The sequence below is a fragment of the Neoarius graeffei genome, chromosome 28 (assembly GCF_027579695.1).
Source record: "Neoarius graeffei isolate fNeoGra1 chromosome 28, fNeoGra1.pri, whole genome shotgun sequence".
Taxonomy (NCBI): Eukaryota; Metazoa; Chordata; class Actinopteri; order Siluriformes; family Ariidae; genus Neoarius; species Neoarius graeffei.
This window is the reverse complement of record NC_083596.1, coordinates 38,409,600-38,435,591: the sequence shown is the minus strand read 5'-3', so window position 1 is coordinate 38,435,591 and position 25,992 is coordinate 38,409,600. Positions and strand designations below refer to the sequence as shown.

At 41.7% G+C, this 25,992-nt stretch overlaps 1 protein-coding gene across 6 annotated transcripts in view; it reads left to right on the top strand.

Moving 5' to 3' along the window:
• The window catches only part of zswim7 (zinc finger, SWIM-type containing 7), an 80,226-nt gene that overhangs the window by 20,233 nt on the left and 34,001 nt on the right, over window positions 1-25,992 (top strand). For all 6 annotated transcript variants that reach the window (XM_060913231.1, XM_060913234.1, XM_060913229.1 and 3 more), the window contains exons 3-4: window positions 3,057-3,078; window positions 8,893-8,995. In XM_060913231.1, coding sequence (XP_060769214.1) covers window positions 3,057-3,078; window positions 8,893-8,995 — 125 coding nt within the window. The remainder of the gene's footprint in view (window positions 1-3,056; window positions 3,079-8,892; window positions 8,996-25,992) is intronic.

Sequence of the window (25,992 nt, the reverse complement as noted above, 5' to 3'; positions counted from 1 at the left end):
GGCGAACTCCAAATGTGTTTTCTGAAGCAATGACTTTTTTCTGGCCACTCTTCCATAAAGCCCCGTTCTGTGGAGTGTACGGCTTAAAGTGGTCCTATAGACAAATACTCCCATCTCCACTGTGGATCTTTTGCAGCTCCTTCAGTGTTATCTTTGGTGTCTTTGTTGCATCTCTGATTAATGCCCTCCTTGCCCGGTCTGTGAGTTTTGGTGGGCGGCCTGCTCTTGTCAGGTTTGTAGTGGTGTCGTATTCTTTCCATTTTGCTATAATGGATTTATCAAATCAAGTTTATTTGTATAGCGCTTTTAACAGTAAACATTGTCGCAAAGCAGCTTTACAGAATTTGAACGACTTAAAACATGAGCTAATTTTATCCCTAATCTGTCCCCAATGAGCAAGCCTGTGGCGACGGTGGCAAGGTTTAGATTTAATGGTGCTCCCTGAGATATTCAAAGTTTGGGATATTTTTTTATAACCCAACCCTGATCTATACTTCTTCACGACTTCGTCTCTGACCTGTTTGGAGTGCTGCTTGGTTTTCCTGCTGCTTGCTTAGTAGTGTTGCAGAGTCAGGGTCCTTCCAGAACAGGTTGATGCTCTTCGTAGACTACAGCTCGCCTTTTAACACCATCATCCCAGACATGCTAGTTGTCAAGCTGTTCGACTTAGGCCTTCCCTCACTCACCTATTCCTGGATAAAGGACTTTGATAAATCGCCCCCAAACAGTGAAACTCGGCCTTTGCTTTTCCTCCTCCTGCACACTTGGCACCGACTCTCCCCAGGGCTGCTTGTTGAGCCCCCTACTCTGTTCTCTTTACACACACACACAACTGCACTCCTGCCTACCCTGGAAACACAATCATTAAATTTGCCGATAACACCACTGTGGTTGGACTGATCTCAGGAGGTGATGAGGTGAATTACAGGAACAAGGTCCTGAGGTTGACAGAGTGGTGCTCAACAAACAATTTGTTACTGAACACATCAAAAACTAAAGAAATCATTGTTGACTTCAGGAAGAACAGGGCTGACCTCACCCCCCCCCCCCCCACACACACACACACACACATCAACAGAGACTGTGTAGAGAGGGTCAACACCTTCCCAGCACCCTTATCTCTGCAGACCTCTCCTGGTCTGCAAACACTATGGCAGTTATCAAGAAGACCCAGCAGCAACTACACTTCCTGAGGGTGCTCAGGAAGAACAACCTGAATAGTAAGCTGCTGGAGACCTTCTACAGATCCTGCATGGAGAGCCTGGTGACGTACTGCATCTCTGTGTGGTATGCCAGCTGCACTGAAGCAGACAGGAAGAGGCTGCAGAGAGTGGTTAAGACAGCGCAGAAAATCGCCGGCCACCCTCTCCCCACCTTGGACAACATCTACAACTCTCGCTGCCTCACCAGAGCAAGAAATATTGTTAAGGACAGTTGTCACTCAAGCCATCAGCTGTTTGACCTGCTGCCCTCTGGGAGGCGCTGCAGGTGCATCAGGTCCAGGTCTAACAGACTCAAGAACAGTTTTATCCCTTGAGCCATAACCCTACTGAATGCTAACATGCACTAAACCCCCTCCCTATTGACTCTTCCATGTTATTTATTATCTATCATTAGTTATCTACCTCAATAGTGCAATAATAACCAATGCAATATGCACCTTTTTTCCGTAGATGTGTGTTGTGTATTTTGGGTACTGTTCTATTTTGTGGTCTTGTGTGGGTGGGGTTTTTTTTCTGTTCTATTTATGTCATCTTGCACTTTAAGGTTGGCTTTTAATTTCGTTGTATTTTTTACAATGACAATAAATTCTGATTTGTACAGACTGGTTGGACCAGCTCTTATTTAGGGGTTTCATATGAAAGGGGGTGAATACCTATGCACACTCCACTCCAGATTTCTGTTTTTTCATCTTATTGTTTGTGTCACAATAAAACAACAGTTTTTACATTGAAAGTAGTAGGCATATTGTGTAAATCAAATGGTGCTAACCCCCCAAAAATCCATTTTAATTCCAGCTTGTAATGCAACAAAACAGGACAAACACCAAGGGGGATGAATACTTTTGCAAGACACTGTAAAGAGCTTTTTCATTTGCTGCCATCAGATCTTCCAGGCAGCATTGGTCATCTAGGAGTGGGCATCTTAGTAGGTGGGACAGTTGTTCCACAATCACAGTTCATGTCTCCTGTATCTGTATAGCCCCATTTATTCATGTTATACTTGCACCGTCCCACCAATGTGCGAAATCTGTTAAGGGACTTCCAGATGTTCCATTCTGTCCTCGGTGGCAGCTGTTCCTTGGTTGGAATTGGCAGCTTTTTCGTAGTGATGGTTTTCACGACGTTTTTCGTCCGACAGTACTACTCTGCTTAACTCATTAAGCACTCTTGACAACCATGGCGAACAGAAAAGCATCTCAGCGTGCACAAACCATCAAATCTTGTGGTGGATGGACTACAATAGCTCCACTTTTGTCAGCCAAGAACAAGAATCTGAAGCCATCAAAAGTGTGGACAAACCCAAACTGGACAGTCGAGAAGACTGGGATGCTTTTCTGCTCACTGTGATTATAAAGAGTGACCATTTTCCTCTGACCTCTCGCATCAACAAGGCGTTTCTACTCACAGAACTGTCACCCGATGTTTTTTGTTTTTCGCACCATTCTGTGTAAACTCGAGAGGCTGTTGTGTGTGAAAACCTCAGGTTTCTGAAATGCTCAGACCAGCCAATCTGGCACCAACACCCGCTCCATGATGAAAGTCACGGAGATCTTTTTTTTCCCTTCGTTCTGAGGTTTGATCTGAGCATTAACCGAACTTGTATCTGGATGATTTTATGTATGCTGCTGCTTCCACATGATTTTGGATGATTTGGGTAACTGCATACATGTACAGGTGTTCGTAATAAAGTGGACACTGAGTATGTATTCGATCACCAGATGTTTACCTAGCATTATTTCAGTGTTGCCACAAAATATTTTTAATTATTAATGCTGAACACCTTTATAAGAAACTCATCGGCTTTTTATAAATTTCTTTTTTTTTCCTTTCCAGTTCCTGATGAGCTCCTAATCGCGTAAGTATATATTTGAGTTATAATTTTTTGTTTTTTTTTTATGGTGTTGTAACGTCCTTGTGTCATTCCAAAGAAACGACGCAGTTATGCCCGTTTTCCTGATTACGACTACACTAATTTGAATTCCACACGTGTCTACGTTTCGAAATCAGCTGTTCCAGCATTAAGCTAAAAAAAAAAAAATCAGGGTGTTTCTAAGCCTGCTTATTCTCCCAGCACCCATAGCCTCATTCGAAATGTCGTTTTCTGAATAAAAGCGCCCGAGGAGCTACAGTAGCCGTCATCCTAAAGTTCCAGAAATAACATTAAGCCCAATAAATATCATGATTACTGCTAGCAGATATTATGTGGCATTTTGCAGCTGTTGAGAGACAGAAGGTGCACCCATGGGAAAATCTTTGTGGCTCGAGAGTGCCATCTTTCTACCACGCTGAAAGTCCTATTGGCGTTTAGCGCCGACTGACTGGTTTGTGGTTGGATCAACCAAGCCGTTATGTCTAATGGAAAGAAAAGATGACTGCTTTTGTGTGTGAGAGAGATTTTGGTTTTTATCATAATCAAAGTGGATTTTTTTTTTCCTTTTGTTTGCTGAAACTTACTTTGTGGTCAAATGATTCAAGTTGAAGGACTTTTTTTCCCATTTTTGGTCAGAGCTTTAATTCTGGTCAGAAAGCAGCTTTCACTTAACTGTGTCTGTCTGACTGTAAACCACCAGAACGCAAATCAGCTCTCTGAAGTGTATCACAGCCCCTCCGTTTTCAGGTGCTTCCTGTTTGCTTGGCGCTTGATCTAAGTTTTTATCCCCCGCTGGCTGAAAGGCCCGAAGAGGGATTAGGCCATTATTAAAAAATGTTCTGTTTCCGGTCCACCGGCCGGGTGAGTGCCGTTTGTGCGGTCGAATTTTTTTTTTTTTTAAACGCCGGTTTTTCGACATGTTTTTCGGGTTCGTAAATCTAAAATCGAACTTGACATTTACGCATTCCCAGGGCTTTCCACTAAGGCTCATACTAGCCAGCCATGACAAATAAGTAGCCAGCCGGGGGGGTGGTAAACACAAACTCCTGTGCACGCAGTTCCCAGGATTAAATGTATTTTCCACAGACCATTTATTTATTCACTTTACTCAAATACAAAGTAAAATGGCAGTAAATCTTTCTTTTCTTGCGTATTGCATCATGAGGCGTTCCTGGCTTGTAAATCTCTTATTTTCGGTGCATGACACATTCACGCAGCTGAGCATGCTATGAATCAACAACGACAACGGTCTGCAGTGGAGCTACACAATTACACACTCAGCGAACATTTCTCCATTTGTGTATGAAAATACACTCCAACCACTCAGTTTGGGTTCATTTACAACCAACAGTGTCTTTTGATGCCAGCACGTAATTGAACGAGAGAAGACTGGTTTACCGGAGACAAAATAAGTGTTATCTCTGCTTCTGTTCCCTCCGACGGCCCCGACACACTACTGTCTCCGCCGAGTGCGCGCGCGCACAGCATGTCGGGGCCGTGGATGAGTTACTCTCCCTTGATCAACGAAGTCGGCGGGGAATTTGTGGTTATTATCGGTACAAACAGCGCGAATCACAACTTAAATGAGTGCGGTTCAGCTTGACATTATTGTCAGTCCGTTAGATAAACATTTAATTTTAGCCGGCTGGACTTAATTGTGTGGCCGGCAGCCGGCGCTTGTGGAAAGCCCTGCATTCCGTGCAGAATATAGAATTGAATCAGCTCTGCGCATGCGCCATGCGGCACAAAAAAATGTCAGCCACCATGAAGGAAGGAGATCCGGAGTTTTCAAACATTTGCTTAAGTGTGAAATCGCAAAATGGTATTCTAGCGAACAACAAAATAGTAAAGATTCAGAAAAACAAATCATTCAGTGATCATTTTAATAGTGTAATTTCATCTGAACTAGGCCTAACGGCCGATTTAGAACTACAAAAAGTCCGTGTGTCGGACATTTTAAGTACCTTTGTAAAAGTTTTGCAAATGTTGCAGTCAGCATTTAAAATGCTAACTTAAAGTTTTTGTACAAGTTTCAGTTGATTAAACTGTCATTTTATTAAATGTGTCTGCTTTTGTAATAAAAAAGTACTGAAAGAAAAGGCAAACACAGCATTGCGATTTCTTATCCATCCATATAGTAAAAAAAAAAACCTCCCTCCCGACTGAACATTTTTTTGCTCACCCGGTGAACAGGAAACAGATTTTTTTTTTTTAAGGATGGCCTTATGTCGTGGCGATGTCCATCCCGGGAAGGGTGCTCACCATCTGAAATCAACTCCTCTCACAGTTTTTGTAGGAATTTCATGAAACTCTGCAGGATTCTTTGTTATATGTCAGTAATACACATGTTGCAATTTCATTAAATTGGGTCACATTTTTACCAGAGTTACAGCCCTTGATTAACAAAATTATACTTTGACGATTTCATGAGTGTGTTTTCGTTCTGAAATCAACTCCTCTCTCAATTTTTGGAGGAATTTCACAAAACATGACAAAAGGCGGGCGGCACGGTGGTGTAGTGTTTAGTTCTGTCGCCTCACAGCAAGAAGGTCCGGGTTCGAGCCTCGTGGCCGGTGAGGGCCTTTCTGTGCAGTGTTTGCATGTTCTCCCCGTGTCCGCGTGGGTTTCCTCCGGGTGCTCCGGTTTCCCCCACAGTCCAAAGACATGCAGGTTAGGTTAACTGGTGACTCTAAATTGACCGTAGGTGTGAATGTGAGTGTGAATGGTTGTGTGTCTATGTGTCAGCCCTGTGATGACCTGGCGACTTGTCCAGGGTGTACCCCGCCTTTCGCCCGTAGTCAGCTGGGATAGGCTCCAGCTTGCCTGCGACCCTGTAGAACAGGATAAAGCGGCTAGAGATAATGAGATGAGTGACAAAAGGTATTGTTATATGTCGGTAGTACGCATTTTGTTCAATTTGGTCGCATTTTACCAGAGTTATGCCCTTGATTATTACCAAACTTCAGCAATTTCATCAAGGTGTGCTTGCTTTCTGAACTTCCCTCACAATTTTTATCCCCCGCTGGCCGAAAGGCCCGAAGAGGGATTATGTCGTGGTGATGTCTGTCGCGGGAAGGGTGCTCACCTTCTGAAATCAACTCTTCTCAGAATTTTTGGAGGAATTTCACAAAAGTTGGCAAGATTCTTTGTCGGTAGTAGGCATATTGTAACTTCATTCAGTTCAGTCACGTTTTACCAGAGTTACAGCCCTTGACTGACAATTTCATGAGTGTGTTTTCCTTTTGACATCAACTCCTCTCAATTTTTGGACGAATTTCTCGAATATTGGCAAAAGGCCTTGTTAAATGACTGTAATACACATATTGCGATTTTTAATTTTGTTTGATAAAATTTTTAGAGTTTTGACCCTTGATTAAATAACTTTGATAACTTCATGAGGGTGTACGTTCTTCTGAAATCAACTCCTCTCACAATTTGTGGAGGAATTTCACCAAACTTGGCAAAAGGCTTTGTTATATGACAGTTATACGTACATTGAAATTTCGTTTAATTTGGGCACATTTGACCAGAGTTATGTCCTTGATTTATTAACAAACTTCAGCAATTTCATCAAGGTGGGCTTGCTTTCTGAACTTCCCATGCAATTTTTATCCCCCGCCGGCCGAAAGGCCCGAAGAGGGATTATATCGTGGTGATGTCCGTCCCAGGAAGGGTACTTACCTTCTGAAATCAACTCCTCTCACAATTTTTGGAGGAATTTCATGAAACTTGGCAGGATTCTTTGTTATATGTCGGTAATACGTACAGTGGGGCAAAAAAGTATTTAGTCAGCCACCAATTGTGCAAGTTCTCCCACTTAAAAAGATGAGAGGGGCCTGTAATTTTCATCATAGGTACACTTCAACTAGAGAGACAGAATGGGCGGAAAGAATCCAGGAAATCACACTGTAGGATTTTTAATGAATTAATTGGTAAATTCCTCGGTAAAATAAGTATTTGGTCACCTACAAACAAGTAAGATTTCCGGCTCTCACAGACCTGTAACAACTTCTTTAAGAGGCTCCTCTGTCCTCCACTCGTTACCTGTATTAATGGCACCTGTTTGACCTCGTTATCAGTATAAAAGACACCTGTCCACAACCTCAAACAGTCACACTCCAAACTCCACTATGGCCAAGACCAAAGACCTGTCAAAGGACACCAGAAACAAAATTGTAGACCTGCACCAGGCTGGGAAGACTGAATCTGCAATAGGTAAGCAGCTTGGTGTGAAGAAATCAACTGTGGGAGCAATTATTAGAAAATGGAAGACATACAAGGCCACTGATAATCTCCCTCGATCTGGGGCTCCACGCAAGATCTCACCCCGTGGGGTCAAAATGATCACAAGAACAGTGAGCAAAAATCCCAGAACCACACGGGGGGACCTAGTGAATGACCTGCAGAGAGCTGGGACCAAAGTAACAAAGGCTACCATCAGTAACACACTACGCCGCCAGGGACTCAAATCCTGCAGTGCCAGACGTGTCCCCCTGCTTAAGCCAGTACATGTCCAGGCCCGTCTGAAGTTTGCTAGAGAGCATTTGGATGATCCAGAAGAGGATTGGGAGAGTGTCATATGGTCAGATGAAACCAAAATAGAACTTTTTGGTAAAAACTCAACTTGTCGTGTTTGGAGGAGAAAGAATGCTGAGTTGCATCCAAAGAACACCATACCTACTGTGAAGCATGGGGGTGGAAACATCATGCTTTGGAGCTGCTTTTCTGCAAAGGGACCAGGACGACTGATCCGTGTAAAGGAAAGAATGAATGGGGCCATGTATCGTGAGTGAAAACCTCCTTCCATCAGCAAGGGCATTGAAGATGAAACGTGGCTGGGTCTTTCAGCATGACAATGATCCCAAACACACCGCCCGGGCAACGAAGGAGTGGCTTCGTAAGAAGCATTTCAAGGTCCTGGAGTGGCCTAGCCAGTCTCCAGATCTCAACCCCATAGAAAATCTTTGGAGGGAGTTGAAAGTCCGTGTTGCCCAGCGACAGCCCCAAAACATCACTGCTCTAGAGGAGATCTGCATGGAGGAATGGGCCAAAATCCCAGCAACAGTGTGTGAAAACCTTGTGAAGACTTACAGATAACGTTTGACCTCTGTCATTGCCAACAAAGGGTATATAACAAAGTATTGAGATGAACTTTTGTTATTGACCAAATACTTATTTTCCACCATAATTTGCAAATAAATTCTTTAAAAATCAGACAATGTGATTTTCTGGATTTTTTTTTTTCTCATTCTGTCTCTCATAGTTGAAGTGTACCTATGATGAAAATTACAGGCCTCTCTCATCTTTTTAAGTGGGAGAACTTGCACAATTGGTGACTGACTAAATACTTTTTTGCCCCACTGTATATTGCAATTTCGGTCAATTCAGTTGCATTTTACCAGAGTTATGGCCTAGCGGGAGGTATTGTGCTCTCAGAGCACTCTTATTGAATATAACATTATAAAGTTTGAGGTTAATCACTGACAGGAATCTTGATGTATCTTTTCATTGCTCTTTGTATGTATGGTGTGATCATTTGAAAATAATTTTCTTTTCATTCTGCTTCTGTTTCAAGTCAGTAGAGAAAGATGTCAGGCTTAAACTCTCTACAATGCTTCATCAAGTGAAGATCAAGCTAATGCACAGTTCTCTTGTAGCAAAGTCAAGCTAATAATGTTCAGCATGTTTTGTTTCGAGCTCAGGTCTGAAATCCTTAATTAATTCAGTGATGTCATGTGTATCAGTGCACTTCTTGTCTCTGTGTACTTTTGAGTTTTGATTTCTGTCTCTCGGTATCAGGTTGAGGTTTGTATTTGGCTCCTGCACCCTACAGGCATTAGACCTGGTGGATCAGCGCGCTGTAACGTGTGTCTCCTCACCCAGTGGCCGAGAAGTGTTCCAGGTATGACAAGACCAAATCCTAGAGATAGTCTCCAGATAGCTAGCCCCTTTTTTTTTAAATATAAATATCTCCAAGAACTAAACACCACCACGTACGGTGCTCAGAGTAGGATTAACAAAACGTTTCCCCAAAAGGGGGGAAAAAAGAGAGATTTTTCATTTTTAAACATACCAATCTTTCATAATTGATGGAGCAAGTTGTTTTATTCAGGCATTTTACAACATGTATAGACTCCTTGCACTGACGTCACATTTACATTAGCAACTGTTGCTACCCTGTACTTGGGGGACAAGCAAACTTTTTTTCCATACTGTTCACATACTGAAGTCAGAGTTCTATAGGTGAAGTACAGTGTGTGCAGAACTGGCCCCACCCGGGGTTCATCTGCCATGGCCTAGCAAGCTGGGATGGTGACAGCAAGGTCCTTGGGTCATAGGTTTTATATCGGAGCGTCCTTCTCCTAGACAGGTTGCCTACCATGGCTGACGAGCCCCATCTGCCCGGAGCGACCTGGTTATACTGCGCCAGGTACCCGCAGTTGTCCTCTCCTGTCGGTTTTAATCCGGATGGCACCATGAGGAGGTCAGAGTAGGACTTGAGATCTGCGCCACTCAGTGGATATTTTAGATCCAGTATGGAGCTCACCCATACCAGCATTCAGTGACTGTGTTGGCCCCCATTTACCACCCAATAAGTTGTAGCTATGGTCATATAGTAACTATAATCACCCTTGTAATAATAATTTCAATAAATGGTTATTGTTCAGTTCCCTCTTCATTTATTCTCTCTTCACAAGGCACAACTGAGTCACACAGGTTGATCAGTGTGTAACAGACAATTTTATCCAAAATATTTTTTCCTGCTTTGGCTGATTTATTTCCATTTCACATGCATGCAGCTGTTGGAAGGTGTGTACAGTATGTGTAACTCTCAAACTGGGGCCGAGGTGGACAAAGTACCCAACTTCATTACTTAAGTCAAAGTACAGATCCCACTGGTCAAATGTTACTCCGATACAAGTGAAAGTTGTCCAGTCAAATTTTTACTTAAGTTAAAGTACTGAAGTACTTGCTTTTAAAAATACTTGAGTATTAAAAGTACATTTTCTGTCAATGCATCGTTGTATTATTGCCACAACACTTACAAAACCTAATGCCGTTACCAAAGACAGAAATGCGAATTCACAAAATGAACGCACGCTGTGCATCATGGTGGTTTAATGTTAAGCTAGCTAGTCAGTGAAACTCCACCTGACATGCTAGCAAACTCTTTTCAAGCTCGAAATCATATTGGGTAGCTAATGCTACTAAAAAAGAAAGATTTCTACATTGTTTATTTGGCAAGATTATACTAAAACATTTCTGAAAGGACTTCAGATAAGTTAACGTTAGCGTAACTCCATTTTTACATGCTAACTAATAGTGTCCAAGTTAACTAGCTATGTGTAAACGTTAGCTGTGGACAAGGCGATGGCAACTTGGTGGACAAATCCATAGAAAGTCAGTTGACTAACCAGACTGCACAGGTATTGCAACATTATCACTAGCTGTAAAAGCACAGACAACTTCGTTGCAAGCTTTCTCTTGGAATAAAACGTTTATATACCTCAATAAGCTTCTGCAGGTCGGACGGCAAGTTTTTGTAGGTCGTGATGTGGTTCATTTTCAGCAAACATTTAAAACAAAACTAATCTTTATTCCGCTCAGAAAACTGAAACATGGGTGCTAGCTATAGCCATGGGTGTTTGTGCATTCCCCAGAAGAACCGCATCCTTCCATTCTGCCATCAACTGATCGTGTTAAATAACGCTGCTGAGAAATTATTGGGGGCCAAGCACCCATAGGGTTTCTACTGTTTCTTATTATTCAACGTTCTTCCGCCTCTGCAAGTCAATGGCAGCCCATAGAACTGTCTGGTAAAAAGTTGTGAAATTTTGCACACTGATTCTAGACAGTCTCAACATTCCTCTCAGCAAATTTCAGGCCTCTACCTCAAACCCTCTAGCGCCACCAACAGGTCAAAGCCGCAGGTACATTTCTGCTTGTAACTTTTGAACCGTTGGTCCGATTTTCAAAAACTTGGTATCCCTGGAATCCTTGGGCCAAGACGAACCCAACGCCCCCTATGACGTCATTTTCCGCCAGGATAGTTTTCCCGCCATTTTGAATTTTGTGAAAATCAATTAAAATGCTTCTCCTCCCTCAATTTTTGACCAATTTCTCCCAAACTTGGTACATAGCATAACTGGACCAAGCCGCACAAAAGTTATGTTCAGTGTTTTGAATTTCATAAGCGTTTGGCCGTGGAAGCCAATCAAAATTGGCTGCGCAGACGCGGAACAGGAAGTGTGCTCATATCTCGGCCGCCCTTTGGCGTATCTTAATGAAACTTGAAGGCATTACCCCTCCAAAAAGGCCCACAACACATTTGGAACAAATTGGCCGCTAGGGGGTGCTATAACTAGGAAAAATGACTTTTGGCTCATATCTCATGATGCGTTTTGGTTAGAAACAAAATTCCACTATCTCTGGAATCCTTGGGTCAAGACGAATCCATCGCACCCCATGACGTCATATTCTGCCTTGAGGATTTTCCGCCATTTTGAATTTTGTTAAAATCAATGAAATTTTATGGCAACCCATAGAGCCGTCTGACGAGAGGTTGTGAAATTTGGCACACTGATTCTAGGCTGCCTCAAGGTTCTTGTCAGCAAATTTCAACTCACCACCTCAAACTCTCTAGCGCCACCAACAGGTCAAAGTTGGAAGTACATTTCTGCTTGTTACTTTTGAACCGTACATCTGATCATCAAAATCTTATTATCACTGGAATCCTTCGGTCAAAACAAATCCAATGTGCCCTATGGCGTCATATTCCACCCAGTAGATTTTCCGCCATTTTGAATTTTGTAAAAATCAATTAAAATGTTTCTCCTCCATCAATTTTTGACCAATTTTTCCCAGACTTGGTACATAGCATAATTGGACCAAGCCGCACAAAAGTTATGCTCAGTGTTTTGAATTTCATAAGCCTTTGGCCGTGGCAGCCAATCAAAATTGGCTGCGCAGATGCGAAACAGGAAGTGTGCTCATGTCTCGGCCGCCCTTTGGCATATCTTAACGAAACTTGGTGGCATTATGCCCCACCCCTCCAAAAAGGCCCACAAAACATTTGGAACAAAGTGGCCGCTAGGGGGCACTATAACTAGGAAAAATGACTTTTGGCTCATATCTCATGATGCGTTTTGGATAGAAAGAAAATTCCACTATCTCTGGAATCCTTGGGTCAAGACGAATCCATCGCACCCCATGACGTCATATTCTGCCTTGAGGATTTTCCGCCATTTTGAATTTTGTTAAAATCAATGAAATTCTATGGCAACCCATAGAGCCGTCTGACGAGAGGTTGTGAAATTTGGCACACTGATTCTAGGCCGCCTCAAGGTTCTTGTCAGCAAATTTCAACTCGCCACCTCAAACTCTCTAGTGCCACCAACAGGTCAAAGTTGGAAGTACATTTCTGCTTGTTACTTTTGAACCGTACGTCTGATCGTCAAAATCTTATTATCGCTGGAATCCTTCGGTCAAAACGAATCCAATGCGCCCTATGGCGTCATATTCCACCCGGTAGATTTTCCGCCATTTTGAATTTTGTTAAAATCAATTAAATTGCTACTCCTCCCTCAATTTTGGACCATTTTTTTCCCAAACTCACTGCATAACATCTTTGGAGTAAGCCACACGAAAGTTATCCAAGGGATTTTTGATTTTCATAATACTAGGCTCATATTTTGCTTGGCCCCCACATTGCTGCTTGCAGCTATATTTGAACTTGATTTTATACAGTATATGGACGTGACGTGACCCTAGTGATTACTGATAGGCTGTCTCAGTGTCACCTGCGAAAAACACCAATCACGTTTTAGAAAAGAAAAGAAAACAACATCCACTTTCAAAGCCGCTTCGTAGTAACGAGGACCTTGACAGAAATGTAGTGGAGTGAAAAGTACAATATTTGCCTTTCAAATGTAGTGAAGTTAGTCATAAGTTGCCAAAAATAATAATACTCAAGTACAGATACTCAAAAAGCGTACTTAAGTACAGTACTCAAGTAAATGTACTTCGTTACTGTCCACCTCTGAACTGGGGGTTCATTACTACACTCTGACTCCTTGGTGATATTTTGTACAGGACCGGGTCCCTCTGATAACAGGAGCAAAGCTCCAGCGCTCTCTGCTCTTAATCTTTTCTGTTCTTTCCGGATTTATCACGCATGTCGCTCCTTGTTGGTTTTGTACTGAGTTTTGTCCGAGTTGTTTGAGACCAATCTGGGTTTCTTGTGTCGAATAAGGAAGCTGCTTCATCTGTAAGAATATCAGAAACTTTCATGAAGAAGCAAACTCGAATGCGAGCAGAAAAAATAAAACGAGATTCTTAAGCAGCCTCTTCCATACTCACTTCCGACTTTTTTTTAAATACGAGCACGAATTTTTCTCGAGTTTTCAGACTTAGCTTCTCTCGTCGTATTCTCTTTAACTGCTCATTTCTTCGTTGTTCTTGAAGCATTTGCTTTTCTTTAACATTTTTCTTGATAGTGGGGAGACGGCAATACCTTTTTATCTATTTCTTGATTCAAACAACCAAAAACGGCGCAAAAATGAAGCACATTGAAGACAGATAAAGCCTTGCTTACACGAAAGACGATGCGTGACGTCATGTGCAAGGGGTGTGTAGAGTTTTATTTTTTAAATAATTGTTCATGTATTATTTATGATTTTAAGGAAAAGTCTAAACATTTTTACAAAACACAATTGGTAGTACAAATTGTTCTATCCACAGACATTTAAAACATTTCTTTAAAACCCCCTTTTTTTCCATCCTTGTATTACATTCTTTATGGCCCATTGTATGTTTTTGTTCTTTCGCTGGCTAGTCTAGCCTCCCCCTACACCAGCCTATGGGTTTTTTTTTTTTTTTTGCCCTAGAACATGGCAGGATGTGTGTGTGTGTGTGTGTGTGTGTGTGTGCGGTCTTCTCCAGAATTATCATTTAGACCACAATGGTTCATATAAAACATCTCCATCCACATTTTTTTTTTCCACCCCACTTTTTTTTATTGTACTTGGCTTTCAGTGGTCAGTGTGACAAATTTCCCCTAAACGCCCACTGATGGACTTTTAGATGGGGGGGGAAGACAATAAATGTGGACAAAAATGGGCTGTTATAAGAAATGCAATGATCTGATCTCTTATTTATTTATCTATCTTATTTATTTATTTTCTTAAAAATAAGCCTTTACTCATCAGCCAGAATTAAAGATCTTCTTCTTTTTTTTCTTCTTCTGGTTGGCTCCTGGTTTTCGTCTGTCAATAAACAAACAAATGCTTTAAGGTCAGTCATCCAAAACTTCGTGATTTATCTCAGTGATGAAGCATTTGTGTAATTCCTCAGTTTACCCCCTTCCTCGGTAGTAATTTAAAACAAAATGAAATGATGAATTCCACGTTAGAAACTGTGAGGTGTGTTGGTTGTGTATGAAAACTGGCTGTTTCAAGAGAAACATGATTCACTGAAGAGAAGAGGACTGATGTCTGGAATTTGATTCTTTTTTTTCTGGTACTCCTTTAAAGAGCTAGCAACAGATCTTTCATTGTGAATTTTTATCCTGTAAGCACTGAAACACACGATTATAGTTCTCTACGTGATAAGTGCTCTAGTGACAGAATTACTGAAGTAAACTCTACACTTACTTAACCCCGATGTTGGAAATGTTTTTTTTTTTTTTCAGGTACCGTTTTCAGATCTGTCGCACATCGACTTCCCGTTTACTGAATGTATTTACGAAACACATAGGGTGGATTTTGACGATATTTCAAGAAGCAAAATGCTATTTCAAAATGACAGTTTACCAGGATGCTATTTGAAATCCCTGGGGAGAGACACGGCTCTTTACTTACTTGTTTCAGGGTTAATTATTTGATGTCAGCACTTCATAATAAATGTCTTATTCCTCCGATTGCTTGCATTCTGATATAAGCGAGAGCGGGGGGGATACGTCAGTGAGCAGTAACTCACGGTTGATCTTGTTTTATCTGCAAATGTCGATGCACAGTTGTGTGATTCTGGCAAGTGTGCACACCTTTCCAGTTGTGAAATCTCGGAACTTAATTAACTAGGCTTTAATCGACTCATTCGGACTCATTAGGCAAGTCAAGAATGTGTCATTAGGAAAAACAATTCCAGAGTGTAATAAATTCTCTGATTCTTCCAACCTTGTGCTAAAACTCAACGACCACAGGATCCTCTAAACAGCTCACTGAGGATCTGAAAATGAAGCTCACTGATGCCTGTTATGCAGAGGAAGTCTAGAAAAAGGTATTCAAGCGCTTGCAGGTCACACTTTCAACCGTTTGAAATGTCATTCGGGAATGTCAGTTAAGCAGAACTGTGAAGCTAAGACGAGGGGCATCGAGTGGGCCGTGAATTTTTAATTATTTTTAAAAAAAATTTTAATTGAAGCTAATTTTTTCATAGGGTACAGTTGCTGGGTTGCATCTGGCGTCACATCCACGTCATTAAATATGCAAGACATGAAGCGGTGGTCAGCTAAGCTTACTGTTCACAAAGCGTTATTATTGCTAGGTTGCCTTGCTAGTTGTTAAAATGCCCTGCGCTTGCGTTGTTTTGGTCTGTGCAAATTGAACAAACCGTGAAACTGATAAAAGTTTCTTACGGGTTTCCCCGTGAAGTGATAAAGGGTGAAAGAGCAAAGCATTTTGCCAAAAGACAATGAGAAAAGTGGCTCTTGAACCTGTCGCTACGATGGAAGGGAGCGGAGTTGAAGAACGCTCGAGTTTGCAGGGATCACTTCGTGAAAGGTTTGTAAATTCATTTCATTTGGATTTGCAGATGACTTCTCACTATTTTCTGTTATTTCGTGATGGTTTGAAGTTCAGAATGTGCTTAAGTTCTCATGTGTTTTTGTTTTCTGTTTGATTGTGGTTTCCTTATTGTAAACTAACGCATATATAATACACGTAATACCCAGGTCTTTAAAGGGGTTTCTGTGGATCTTTTTGAATGATTGACCTGGAAGAGAAGAGCAGGGAGGATTGAGAATCGAGCCGCTGTGGTTTGTTTACACCCGATACGAAAACTTGTAGCGTCCTAGCAAACATTGCAAAGACGCGTACTAAAAGCCCAAAAATGCCTCCTTACCTGGGCATAAACGATACAGGATTTATCTTGTAGGGTCCTGATCCCCAGATCTTTAACCCAGCCACATATAAAAAGTTGTACTTCTCCATGCTCTTCGAGGTTTTCATCCTTGTCCCCGTGTAGAACGATGTCTGCAGCACCAGGTAGTTTGAGATGTCGGGAATTAAACGGATGGATAATTTTCCAACTCGTAGGAAAAATCCTTCTTTGTTAGCGTGTAAGGATCTATCCAATTGAGTGGTTTCTATATCCACTTCTTTTGAGTGTACTACTTGGTTTGAATAACTTGGTTGTTTGCTGGACACAAACATGGCAATAAGTTCTTGTGTTAATGGACCAGACTCCACTTTTGGATCATTAATCCCTTTTGACTGAGAATGCCCTGCAGGCATGCTTTGGCTTCTGGCACATACAGTTTTAAATACAATACCCACAATTAAAAACAGTTTTTCATTGCATTTATTTAATTCCTGGGCTCCCATCTGTAACAAGGAGTGATGTTGCATCCCATTAATACACTTTACAGTAGATTATTAGATTCTAATAGAATAGATGAGTCAAAATAATTGGGGATCTTTTTTTAATGGGCCCCGACTTGTTGTGAATAGGTGGGCCTCAAAGCAGGAAAGGTTCAGAACCCCTGATCTAGAAGAACAAGATCAAGAAACCTTTCAGATATAGCTTCCAGTACACTGGATAGAAAGGTTAAAGCAAAACCCCAATATGACACTAATGCCGCTTTTCCACTACAAACGCGGCTGAGTCGGGCTGAGCCGTGCCGTGCTGAGCGGGGCTGTTGGAGTTGCATTTCGACTACAACCGCGCTGAACCGTGCTGGCTGGAAGTGGGTGGACACATTGGGTGGAGTTAGCGAAAGTGGGTGGACGTCACGTGATGTCGTTAAGCAGCGCAAACAGTGACATCAGTGATCTTTTAAGCGGTAGTCTCACGACCCGAATAGTAAACAATAAACATGGAGGACATGGAGTCGTTAGTGTTGCTGGTCTTGGTGCTGTGGCTTGTTGTCACCGACAACGCGGACAGATACTGGCAAGAGCATATAGATGAGGCGAGGCGCATAAGGCTTCAGAAATTCTCGTAATTCGTAATTCTTCTCCTTCCGGGTTTGCGGTGTTTACAGATCCCAGCGCGCTCGCGGGGCGTGTGTAGGCATGTAAGGACACTCCTCCTCACCAATCAGTGCACAGGGGAGTGTCTGCTCACGCCCCCAGCCTCACTCGGCACGGTTTGGCTCGCTTCAGCCCCACTCCAAAACGGTGCGAGTTTTAGGGGCTAAGCAGGGCTGAAGTGAGCTGAGTCGTGCTGGTTTTTGGTAGTCGAAACGCGAGCCATGTCGGGCTGAAGTGAGCTGAAGCGAGCTGAAGTGAGCTGAAAAAGGGTAGTGGAAAAGGGCCATAAGGACCTGCAGGAAGGTTTAGCTGACGTAGAAGTTGTGGTGCGCCCTTGTACTACATGGAGGAGTCATCAGAAGGAAAGCTTTCCTGTAACCTAAAAGTGCCAGAGGCATTTTAGAAACGAATGACGTGGTGTGATGAAGTAAAATTTGAACTCTTTGGCCACAATCACCAGAGGTATGTTTGGAGGAAAAAAAGGAACATCTTGCCAACTCTTAAGCATGGGGGTGGAGCTGTTATGCTTTGGGGATGTGTAGCAACCATTGGCCCAGCCTACATTGTTGAGATGGATGGAAGAATGGCTTCCAGTAAATATCAGCAAACGTGACCCTGTCATTCAAGACACTGAAGCGGGAAAGAGTTTGGCTTGGGCAGGACAATGATTTAAAAGATGCCTCAAAATCCACCTTGAACTACCTCAAGAAATGCAAGCTGAACCTTTAGCAAAAGCCCTCACAGCCCCCTGACTTGAACATCCACCGAAAATGTGTAGGTAGATCTGAAGCCGAGTCAGTTTATTTGTATAGCGCTTTTAACAATAGGCATTTGTCATAAAGCAGCTTTGCAGAAAAATAAAGATTTTAAACATATGAACAAATAAATTTATCCCTTATGAGGGAACCTGAGGCAGTGGCAGTAAGGAAAAACTCCCTGAGACAACATGAGGAAGAAACCTTAAGAGGAACCAGACTCAAAAGGGAACCCATCCTCATTTGGGTGATCTTAGACGTGTTATGCATTAAAGACTGAACAATAATGGCTCAGAACTGGAAACATTCTGCACAGAAGAATGGGTGAAAATTTATTCAACTAGAATTGACACTCTTAGCCGGCTACTTAAAGTGTTTGTTTACTAGCTGTGATATCTGCCAAATGAGGTGTTAGTAAGTGTTAGAGCTGGGCGATATAGGTGAAAAATTTATCATGATAAAATGTTGCATTTGAAACCCCAAGCGGTGCTTGAAAGTTTGTGAACCCCTTAGAATTTTCTATATTTCTGCATAAATATGACCTAAAACATCATCAGATTTTCACACGTCTTAAAAGTAGATAAGGAGAACCCAGTTAAACAAATGAGACAAAAATATTATACTTGGTCATTTATTTATTGAGGAAAATGATCCAATGTTACATATCTGTGAGTGGCAAAAGTATGTGAACCTCTAGGATTAGCAGTTAATTTGAAGGTGAGATTAGAGTCAGGTGTTTTCAATCAATGGGATGACAATCAGGTGTGAGTGGGCACCATGTTTTATTTAAAGAACAGGGATCTATCAAAGTCTGATCTTCACAACACATGTTTGTGGAAGTGGATCATGGCACGAACAAAGGAGATTTCTGAGGACCTCAGAGAAAGCGTTGTTGATGCTTATTAGGCTGGAAAAGGTTACAAAACCATCTCGAAAGAGTTCGGACTCCACCAATCCACAGTCAGACAGATTGTGTACAAATGGAGGAAATTCAAGACCATTGTTACCCTCCCCAGGGGTGGTCGACCAACAAAGATCACTCCAAGAGCAAGACGTGTAATACTCAGCAAGGTCACAAAGGACCCCAGGGTAACTTCTAAGCAACTGAAGGCCTCTCTCGCATTGGCTAATGTTAATGTTCATGAGTCCACCGTCAGGAGAACACTGAACAACAATGGTGTGCATGGCAGGGTTGCAAGGAGAAAGCCACTGCTCTCCAAAAAGAACATTGCTGCTCATCTGCAGTTTGCTAAAGATCACGTGGACAAGCCAGAAGGCTATTGGAAAAATGTTTTGTGGACGGATGAGAGCAGAATAGAACTTTTTGGTTTAAATGGGAAGTGTTACATTTGGAGAAAGGAAAGCACTGCATTCCAGCATAAGAACCTTACCCCATCTGTGAAACATGGTGGTGGTAGTAGTATCATGGTTTGGGCCTGTTTTGCTGCATCTGGGCCAGGACGGCTTGCCATCATTGATGGAACAATGAATTCTGAATTATACCAGCGAATTCTAAAGGAAAATGTCAGGACATCTGTCCATGAACCGAATCTCAAGAGAAGGTGGGTCATGCAGCAAGACAAGGACCCTAAGCACACAAGTCGTTCTACAAAAGAATGGTTCAAGAAGAATAAAGTTAATGTTTTGGAGTGGCCAAGTCAAAGTCCTGACCTTAATCCAATCGAAATGTTGTGGAAGGACCTGAAGCGAGCAGTTCATGTGAGGAAACCCACCAACATCCCAAAGTTGAAGCTGTTCTGTACGGCAGAATGGGCTAAAATTCCTCCAAGCCGGTGTGCAGGACTGATCAACAGTTACCAGAAACATTTAGTTGCAGTTATTGCTGCACAAGGGGGTCACACCAGATACTGAAAGCAAAGGTTCACATACTTTTGACACTCACAGATATGAAATATTGGCTCATTTTCCTCAATAAATAAATGAACAAGTATAATATTTGTCTCATTTCTTTAGCTGTGTTCTCTTTATCTACTTTTAGAACTTGTGTGAAAATCTGATGATGTTTTAGGTCATATTTCTACAGAAATATAGAAAATTCTAAAGAGGTCACAAACTTTCAAGCACCACTGTATATACACTTGAATGCTAATTGAATTTAAGCATTCTCAAGTAGTATATTTGTGTAATGAGGGAGGGTGTGGCCTAAAGTCATTAACACCCTATATTAAGGTGTGCATAATTATTAGGCAGCTCCTTTATCTCAGGCAAAATGGGCCAAAAAAGAGATTTATCGGACACTGAAAAGACAAAAATTGTAAAATGCCTATCAGAGGGATGCAGCACTCTTGACATAGCTAAGCTATTGAAACATGACCACAGAACAATCAAACGCAAAAAACGTGTGGAGAAGAAAAGGCGCAAATTAACCGCAAAGACTTGAAGGATTACACATGAAACCATCAGCAACCCATTATCCTCCAGTGCCACCATATTCCAGAACTGCAACCTACCTGGTGTGTCCAGAAGGGCAAGGTGTTCGGTGCTCAGAGACATGGCCAAGGTAAGGAGAGCCAAAACACGACCACCACTAAACAAGACTCACAAGTTGAAACGTCAAGATTGGGCCAAGAAATATCTGAAGACAGATTTTCCAAAGGTTTTATGGACGGATGAAATGAGTGACTGACTCTTGATGGACCAGATGGATGGGCCTGCGGCTGGATAACGAATGGACACACAGCACCACTTGGACTCAGACGCCAGCAAGGTGGAGGAGGGGTACTGTAGAGGTCTGCGCGGGTCGGATTTTTCAGTCCCGCCCGCGCCCGCATTGTGCAGTCCCACTCCCGCCCGCGCCCGCAAAGAATTATGATTTTCAGTCCTGCTCCCGCCCGCGCCCACAAAAAAATTATGATTTTCAGTCCCGCTCCCGCCCGCGCCCGCAAATCCCGCATGATGCAGACGTTCGTGTTATTTCTCAGGAAAGTTCTTGTCTTGACACAGCGTGATGGTGCCTCGCCCCCTACTTTGAGTGGATTTGAGCATAATTATCTACCGCTCACGTTTGTTATTGTTTACCTTGTTTCTGAATTCAGCATGTAGTATCTCTAATAATAATATTTAGTGCTGTCAAACGATTAAAATATTTAATCGCAAATCGCACATTTTTATCACATGAAAACCATTGTAATTCTCTGATCAGCATAAAAAAGTGAATGGGCTTGCTTGGTACCAATGTGTTTTTTTTGTTTTGTTTTTTTTATTGCAAAGCAGAGCTAGTAAAAGAAGTGAATTGATTTACTGCTTGCGTTAGTCTACAACTTTAATCAGAGAGACGTTACACAGTGACGGTAGGCTTGACTCAATGCTATCCCAGAAATCCTTCCTGTAATATGCAAATTTGACCGCCTCTGATTGGACAGCCACATTTGCATATTACAGGAAGGATTTCTGGGATAGCATTGAGTCAAGCCTACCGTCACTGTGTAACCTGTCTCTCTGATTAAAGTTGTAGACTAACGCAACAAGTAAATCAATTCACTCATGGTTCTCTTGCTAGCTGGGTGTGAACTGCGGGTCATTAGAATGATCAAAGAATTTCCCCTTAGGGTGATCAATGGCAAGTTTAAGATGCCATTTCTCACTCAATCTGGCAATCTGACTTTCTCTGCAAATTTAGGCATCTTAAAATGTTTTTATTAATGCCAAATAAAATATCCAGCACAAATTATGTATGATAGACATAAATTAATGATTTATAAATTTTATTTCAAGCACGTTTTTAGTTAGCGGGACTGCAGCTTATCACCGCTCCCACCCGCGCCGCATATGTGCACTCCCGCTCCCGCCCGCGCGCGCATATGTGCACTTCCGGTCCCGCCCGCGCCCGCAATGAGCTTTCAAAATTTGTCCCGCGCCGCACTGCTTTGCGGCGGGTCCCGCGGGACTCCCGCGGGAGTGCAAGGCTCTAGGGTACTGGTATGGGCTGCTATTATTAAGGATGAGCTAGTTGGACCATTTTGGGTTAAAGATGGACTTTAAATCAACTCCCAAACCTACTGCCAGTTTCTAGAAGATACATTCTTCAAGCAGTGGTACAGGAAGAAGTCTGCATCATTCAAGAAGGCCGTGATTTTTATGCAGGACAATGCACCATCACATGCATCCACGTACTCTGCTTGACGAGTCAGGTGCTTCCTCACCTGACTTAAACCCTATTGAGAACTTGTGGGCCCTTCTTAAATGTGAGATTTACAGCGAGGGAAGACAATACACCACTCTGAAGAGCATTTGGGAGGCTGTGGTTGCTGCTGCACGAAAAGGTGATCGTCAACAAATCAAAAAACTAACAGACTCCATGGGTGGAAGGCTCATGGCAGTTATTGAAAAGAAGGGTGGTTATATTGGTCACCGAATATTTTTGAAATGCCAAAAGTGTTTTTTGTTAATTCTGAGTTATTTGTTACACTTACTCTCTTTAAAATTAAAATAAACAAGTGAGATGGGAAAATTTTAGCTTTTTATTTAGTTGCGTAATAATTCTGCACACTAATTGTTGCCTAATAATTGTGCACACTTCTATATTCCCCTGAGAAAGCCTGAACTCCCTTTTCTTTTGTTAAACATTCGGGTTTTAGGTTTATTAACAATTTTCATTGATTGAGAGCACTGTATTTGTTCAACAATAAAATTAATCCAGCTTGCCTAGTAATTGTGCACACAGTGTACAATAAACGACCGCCTAAAGTATATTATAGTATAGTATATACTATAGTATGATGAACAAGAAGGTTTTTGTGAGTGATCGATAAATAATAATGAACAGAATGTAGCCTGCTGTATCACTAAAAGGAGCTGTGTAGTGCTGAAATGATTGGCCAAATACAAGGTTGTAGCTGACCTCATGGACAGAGAGCTTTCACACCGTAGACAGTCTTAATTAGTGTACACCTTTATATGTTATTGTCAATGTTACCATGACTACATGGAGCAGGAGTCCAGTCAGCGCATTCATCTTTCTAATAGTGCACTTTTCCTGGCCTATTTAACTGATTATCAAAGCACATTAATGGTCCGTGTACATTTGATCATAGTGTTTTCATGTTGGGAACAAAAATGAATAGGTAGTAAGCTTTCAATTCTAAGCATGCATCATCTGAAACGATTGCCATGTTTAAGGTTATTATATAATATACAACAGTATATGAAATGTAGAAGAAAAAGCCAGGCAGCAAGGTGAAGGTGGAAAAAGGTACAAGACCACTGAAATGAACAGACCAGGCATGATCACAGAGTGCACTCGGAATGATATCGAACAGATGGTGATGGAAATCAATGAAATCAATCTCCTTAATAGCTTGCAGGAATTGTGTCTCTTAAGAACTTCTCAATCTTCTTATTCCCATGAGTGTACTTTGAGGTTACTGTATTACCATTGACCAGGATAACCAAATGAGGACCAGACACAAACAGCTTTACAACAGGATGTGATACAGACCACACTTGGTCAACACTTCCCCTTCTGGGGGAAATCCAGCAGGATTGAGATTGAAATGAACCTATAAACAAGGGCACAGTGACCAGTGGTGACGCTTTGAAGGTAAGATAGTGTCGTAGTACTCGAAATTGTTCTTCGTCTCAAGACTGGTCTTGAGACCGCTTTTTGAAGGTCTCGTCTCGGAATCGACCACATTTTACCTTAGTCTTGTCTCAGTCTCAGACATGGAGGATATGGGATTTTATTTCAGGACCACAACTGTGGGGATTTCACTAAATTGCCTATGCATTGATTTATTTAAGATCGTTACTGTGATTGGATGTAAATTTTCCTGCTTCAAATGCGACCAATAATGTGACTCATTTGCTAATTTGAAATTTTTCTTCCTGTTAACGGCAGTCACCCCTCCCTGCCCTCCTTCACACCCACTGGTCTGGTCCTGGTCTTGACTCGGTCTGAACCTGCCTTAGTCTTGGTCTTGACTTGGTCTCGGTTTAGGTGGTCTTGACTATAACACTAGCTGTCAGTAAACTGAGAGTTGCCATTTTGGGCAGAACAGATGGCCCTGCTATGCATTTGTGTGTCACATATTGTATAATTATAAGGCTGAAATGATGTTTCCTGACTCTGTCAGTAGAAATATACTGTTTAGACTTAAATAGAAATGATCAGACATGGGAACTTGTCTCTCTGATGCATTGTTCTGACTAGTAAGAACCAAATTTCAGCCACATCCTAAAAATCTACCACAGTTCGATCCAAAATATTGTATTATTATCCTGTTTGCGTAGATCACGTGAATAATTAGGTGTCCGTTGCAATAAGATGACAACCATCTTTATTTCAACAACAGCGTGCATTGAAATTATGGTTTCTTTCAGATCGTTCTTGAAATAAAATCATCTTGATCTAACCAGACCATCTAGTTTTCAATTAAAGGTCGCCTACCTGGTCAGCTCGAGAGACCTGGTTAAATATTACCCTGTAATTAGATTTGGATTAAGCAAACGATAATTCACAGGCATGGATTTGACTTTCAAAGTAGTAGAAATGAGCATGTAATAATAATGCTACAGATCAGCAATTAGAATGTTTTACTCCCCTGAGAGAAACTGAATTACTTTCATTAATCTCGGCATCAAAACCCTCAACTTGTGTATTAGATCCCTTACCTACATGTCTATTCAAACAGATAATACCTGAAGTAATTGAACCGCTTCTAAAAATAATAAATTCTTCTCTTACGATTGGCTATGTACCCAAATCCTTTAAACTAGCAGTTATCAAACCCCTGATTAAAAAAAAAAAACCTGACCTTGATCCCTGTCAGCTGTCCAATTATCGACCAATATCAAACCTCCCCTTTATCTCCAAGATCCTTGAAAAAGCTGTGGCACAACAGTTATGCTCATATTTACATAGGAATAACATCCATGAAATGTATCAGTCAGGATTTAGACCTCATCATAGCACAGAGACAGCACTGGTTAAAGTAGTAAATGACCTACTGTTGGTGTCTGATCAGGGCTGTGTCTCGCTACTTGTGTTGCTTGACCTTAGTGCAGCATTTGATACCACTGATCATTCCATTCTTCTGGATAGACTAGAAAATGTTGTGGGAGTTAAGGGAACAGCCCTCTCCTGGCTCAGCTCTTATTTAACTGATCACTGTCAGTATGTTGATGTAAATGGTGATTTTTCTCGACATACTGAGGTAAAGTTTGGTGTTCCACAAGGTTCTGTCTTGGGTCCACTGCTTTTTTCTGTATATATGTTACCTCTGGGTGATATTATTCGTAAACATTGTATTAGTTTCCACTGTTATGCTGATGACACACAGTTGTATGTTTCTGCAAAACCTGATGAGAGACACCAGCTTAATAGAATTGAGGAATGTGTTAAGGACATTAGACACTGGATGCTTATTAACTTGCTTCTGCTTAACTCTGACAAGACTGAAGTACTTGCACTAGGACCACATGCAGCTAAAAGTAAGTTTTCTGATTCCACAGTAACTCTGGATGGCCTTTGTTTCTTCACGTGCAGCAGTAAAAGACCTCGCAGTGATTATTGACCCCAGTCTTTCATTCGAAACTCACACTGATAACATCACCCGGATAGCTTTCCTTCATCTCAGAAATATTGCTAAGATAAGAAATTTAATGTCACTACATGACGTGGAAAAAAACTCGTTCATGCTTTCGTTACCTCCAGGTTGGATTATTGTAATGCCTTACTGTCTGGATGTTCCAATAAGTGCATAAACAAGCTCCAGTTAGTTCAAAATGCAGCAGCAAGAGTCCTTACTAGAACTAGAAAATATGACCACAGCACGCCTGTCTTATCCACACTGCATTGGCTCCCAGTCAAATTTCGTATTGATAATGTGATGTTGGTTGATGGTTGTGTTTCCGGTTGAGAGTATGTAGTGCACGAG